General features: G+C 34.3%; 1 protein-coding gene across 1 annotated transcript; it reads right to left on the reverse strand.

Moving 5' to 3' along the window:
- Positions 1–93: 93 nt before the first annotated feature.
- LOC6044334 (homeobox protein koza) lies at positions 94–4,782 on the reverse strand. Its single transcript, XM_001861829.2, has 3 exons — positions 4,376–4,782; positions 545–626; positions 94–479 (listed from the first exon to the last, which is right to left on the reverse strand). The coding sequence occupies exons 1-3, from the start codon at positions 4,749–4,751 to the stop codon at positions 134–136; spliced, it is 804 nt and encodes a 267-aa protein (XP_001861864.2). The 5' UTR covers positions 4,752–4,782; the 3' UTR covers positions 94–133.
- Between the last annotated feature and the right edge of the window lie 656 nt (positions 4,783–5,438).

Here is a 5,438-nt window from a genome sequence, read left to right on the forward strand (position 1 = left end):
TAAAAAAGAACCAAAAGTTGTAAATAATTGTATAATTTGTATGTGTATTGCTTAACCTCTCAAAAGTGATTTTAGAAGTAAATAAAATAAAACACCAAAATAATAACACAAAAAAATCATCTAAAACTCTGTTTTATTCACTCAAATCAACCTTAACCTTACTCTTGTCAGTCAGTTCCGGCACGCTAAAGTTAAGGATCGCCGGACCGGTGGTGGGCAGAAAACCGGCCGCCGCCGGAAGAAACGGAAAGCTAACGGCGGCCGCGTTGATAAAGTGGTGATGCTGACCGGCAAGGGCTCCCCCGTACAGACCCTGCCGGTGGGCGATCTTGAGCCGGGACGTAAGCTGCTTTTTCCACTTGGTCCGCCGGTTCTGGAACCACGTTTTGATCTGCACCTCGGTCAGGCTGAGACTCTTGGACAGCTCGAGCCGTTTGCTGACGGAGAGGTACTTGTCCTGCTTGAATTCGGTTTCGAGCCTTGGGAGAGTTAAATTTGATGTTTTTTTTTAATTTAATAATTAATTAAAGCTTGTAAAAAGTACCTTTCTAGCTGTTTTGCACTGTATGCTTGCCGGGGTTTTCGGTCATTGCCCTGCTTTCGCCGTTTTGCACCTATTTTCTGATCTGAAAGTTTGTGACAAACGCGAGAAAGATTTTGTTTTAATAATTTGCTATTTTGCATTTGCTTTTTATTTAATAAAAAAAATGGAAATATTTTTTTCTCTTTTTGTCATAGTCATGTTTTTTTTTTATTTTTTTAATTCAAGACGCCATAAATAAAATAAAACAATTTATTGAACAAGTGCATTTGAAACATTTCGGTATCAATGAAAGTTTTACAAAAATAATTGCTTCCGAGTCGTATTGTTATACTGATAATTTTGGTAGATTTGATTGAAACATTTCATCGCACAAATTATTTGCACTACTCAAATTTTTATTTACACTGCAAGTGAAAACGTACCGATGAAACGCATAAAAAAAATCAGTTCAGAGCCGTCTTGTTAAACTTACAATTTTGATGGATTTTTGTTATTGAAATGTTTCATCGGTACGTTTTCTTATGGCATGTCGGTAAAAAGTTTTTCGGGGATAGATTTTTCGTCAAATGTCAGCCTCACTTTTGCCATTCAATTTATGCGATGAAAATACACCGAATATTTTAAGTTCAGCATTTTGAGTTTTATCGCTGAATTTATTTTTGTTTACCGTTATCTTGAAATATTTCATTCGCCTCGAACTGTCAAAAACTGATTGCGTTGAATGCTTTTCTACCATCATTTTCGCGATATAATTTTTAGGGAATATCTTTTTTAAGTTTTATGCATTTTTATAATTTTACAAGAATATATATAACAATGTAAACTGATCTACAAAGTTTGTAGAGTTTATATAAAAGAAGCATAGATTTTTAGAATGTTTAATTCATTTATGATCTGATCACTTTTAATGATAGGAATAAAAAAGATTTGTCTTTTCGATGTATGGTATAAAGTTTTGAAATTCCTCAATTCTGAAATTGCACAAAACTAAGGAATAATATAAGAAATAAGGAAGATAAAACCTTTTTTTAAACAAGAAAAAACCTTTATCTTTTTTAATATTTGCAACAGCTTCTATAATATCAACATGTTAAAACGTGGAAGCTGCTTTAAATTCAACGATTATTTTTCAACTCCAACTTCCAATCCAACTGAAAAAAATCAAAAAGTTTAGAGCAGGAATCAAGCTCACTTTTTTTTCTAAAATTCAAATATGAACAGATATTTTTTTGTGTTGATTACAATTAAATGTGCGAAAAGCAAAACTTTATTTTTTCAAAATAGCTCAAAATATTAAAATTATTTTTTCGCAAATTGTTTCAAAAATTGCCTAAGCAATATTCAATCAAATTATTACATTATAAATTATAATTGAAATTTAAAATTAATATTTCATGTAAAATTTGGCAATTCCACTGTCCACAGCCTATAAACCCTGTTCAAAAAAACTGTAGAATTCGCTCAATTCATTTTTAAATTTTTAAGAATATTTTAATAATTCATAAAATCATGAGGCACATTGCTAAATTGACAATTTAGTGTTGAAATGTTTCATCGGTTCATTTTGAAATGTTTCAGAAATATCCGAAAAGAGCCTGTATATTTAAGGGTGCATATGGGAAGGTGGGGCAAGACGACCATATGGGGCAAGAGGAACAATCGTTCGTACAGTCGTAATTTTTACAATTTTGATTATTTCCAGTATGAAGAATTGTTGCTAGCAATGCAATTAGCTGATTCTACTAACACATAACCGCCAAAACAACGTAAACGCCACGGAGCAAAAGATTCAATGAAGTATTTTCAAAACCTTTGTTTAAAATATGTTTGAATGTTTGAATGTTTGAATGTTTGAAAATACAAAATAAGGCTTAGGGTTCGTTTTGAGGCTCATTTTATCAAAATGCTATTTTTCCTAGATCAGTAGTGCCCCTACCAATGACTTGCACTAATTATAAAGTATGATTCAACTTTTGTTTATTTTTGTTGAAAGCTTTTAAAAAATCTTGTTCAGGTGGGGCAAGTGTACTATATGGATTTTTAGTATGGAAAAATACGAATTGCTGCAACAAGATATTTTATTGGGAAATAAATACATAAAAGTACTTGATACACAATTGTTAAAAAAATGTCCATACAAAATAGTGATATTATGAAAATTTGCAATTTATCATCTAAGTAATATTTTTTTCGTAAAAACGATCAATTTTGTAGTAAAATGTTATTATTTAATCTAAAAATGAAAGAAACGTTATAAATACATTCTAATCTGATGTATCTAAGTGATAACAGTTCAATCTTTAGCAAATTAACATGTTGTTTCATAGATTGTTCCTTTTGCCCCAACGGGTTGTTCGTCTTGCCCCACTAGTTGAGAAGAACGTACGGAAAATCAAAATTTTTAAAATCATTTTTTTACATTAAAAAACAGGATTTTTAAAAAACTTGTTCTATCAAAGTCTTAGTCAAGACCTGAAATAAGATGATTATTAAAAAATCTGACAGATTTTTCAACGTTTTTGATGGGTTATAACGAGCATTTCCTTAGCTTGTTACACTTGCCCCACTTTCCCCTATTTGGGCCTATTTCTAAGGTAAAATTAAGAATCTGTGGCGATTTTTTACCAAATCGGATAAGGTTTAAGTTTCGCTAATGACCGTTGAAGTTTATATGGCAAAATAGCAAAAAAGTACAAACATTTGAAATAAAATATGTAATTCTATTCTATTTCCAAAAAAAATCTGAAATTTTATGAACTGATTTTGAAGTCAATTTAGAAATAGGGAATGACAAAAACTTTTAAAAATATTGGCAATGGCCTGATTGCAATCCAGTTATTTTTTTATTATTTTTTTTTTTGACCAAATAAAACCAAAATGAAAAAACATGTAATAAAAAGTTTTTGGTCTTTATTAGATACACATCAAGAAACATTTGACGGTTTAAAATATTGTTGGTTTGACACATGCCTCTGGATCGTCATGAACAGCAATTTTATGAAACTTTAGAGATGCCTAATTGTGCAGTAGAGGGATAAAGACTCAAAACAAAAGACTTCGATCACATGGTCGGTCGATAATTACGTTGAAGGTGTCAACCGCGTGCAACCTCATTTGAGCTATCGGTACAGCTAATTATTGAGTGTCTTCAAAAACAAATACCGTGCACTAATTAGTCATTACCGATCGATTTGGACGTAACGTAATGTGGCGTGAATTCATGAATTTGAAATGGCAGTTTCAAACCAATTTATTAAGTTTACTCAACTGATGACTCCAAAACGATAATTAAGACCTCTCTAAACTCGCGGTGACGATCCAGTGTCCGCATATTTGCGCCCAGCTCGCCACTTTTCGGCATGGTAGTGTAATGAACAAATAGACGGCTCTAAATTCCCGTCGTCGTCGTCGTTTAATAATGGGGACTTGACGGGTAGGTGCTAACCAGCTCCGTCCACAGCCCAATCCGCGTTTCGTCGAGGATCATTTCATTATTATTAACAGAGTTGATGTTTGCTCTCACTCGACTGACGAGCCCCATCAGCCGTGAAATATGCCTTTTAAAATAGCCACGGAATGAAGATGTTTGTAGATGTATTTCTGTGTATTGTGATTTAATCTTGTTCAACAAATTGTTAGGCACTCCGTTAAGCTGGGTTTGGACACAACGATTGTTTACTACTATTTGCTTTGGCTCGAGGAAGAGGAGCGAACCAGCAAGTCAAATATATTAAGCTACATTTATTCATTTTAGCACCTCGTTTTTATGAGGAAAACACAACTGGAAACGTGCGTTGAGCAAATATAAGGTTGCTGGCTGCTGACACTCACATAAATCTGAACTTGGGAAGCCGTTGACCGAGTCCGTCTGATGATGGTTATGGTGTTGATGGTGATGTATCCACCCAGCAGGGTACAGAAATGCCGCCGTTGGCCAACTGCTCGGCACTCGGGAACTATCCTGATCCTTGTACCGCCACTGATCATCAACCGAACTTCTTCTACTACTCTCCTTCTTTAGTCCCAAAATATCATCAATTGAAAAAGTCTTCCTCTTGCAGCCAAAGTCCTTTCTTGGGTCGTCCAACGAAGAATTCCGACACGTGTCAACGTCCACATGGCTAATCCTTTCACTAACATCCCTCTCACTGCCAAAACTGGCCTCACTCGAGTCACTGATCACGTCAATGTCCTGCTCCATCACCATCTAATCCGAAATCCACCGCCAGACTGGCGTGAACAAGTGATGGCGATTAACCCCACTCTCATAATTGGAAAATCACTTCATCTTCATCTCCATCAGCATCATCACCACCACACTATAAATCCATGCTCTCTTCCGTCTCTTTTTTTTCGCGAGATGAGCAAGATCAGCCAACCGCCAACACTCCATCGGCGAAGAAGGGGCGAGAAAAAAAGGTTAACGCCTATTTTTCAACCCATCGTCGTCGTGAGGGAGAACGAGACGAACATAATTACCAACCCAGCATCTCTGTCGTCGTTTAGCTGCACGTGCACGGTGCATTGAGAAAGAACTGCAGTTTTTCGTAAATATCTTTGTTTGATGTTGGAACTTGTCGACCCCCTTTTTAAATTGGTGATAAATATTGGCAATTTACAAACAGATAAAAATTCAACTTCATTTACCTTTTTTATTGTTTTAAAGCTAAGTCAAAACATATTTTTATTTATATTCAAATATTTACAAAACTAAAAATGCTCAGAAATGTTCCATTCAATTAAAGTTATTTCCAATTCAAATGTTATTTTAAAGTTTTTGCTCTACTCTCTTCATTGTTTTCCTAAAGCATCAGAAAACAAAAAAAAATATTATGTTTGAAAGTACTAGAAGAATCGCAATATTCGATTCATTCTCATTTAACGGCTTTTGTTT

This window comes from Culex quinquefasciatus, chromosome 1 (assembly GCF_015732765.1).
Source record: "Culex quinquefasciatus strain JHB chromosome 1, VPISU_Cqui_1.0_pri_paternal, whole genome shotgun sequence".
Taxonomy (NCBI): domain Eukaryota; kingdom Metazoa; phylum Arthropoda; class Insecta; order Diptera; family Culicidae; genus Culex; species Culex quinquefasciatus.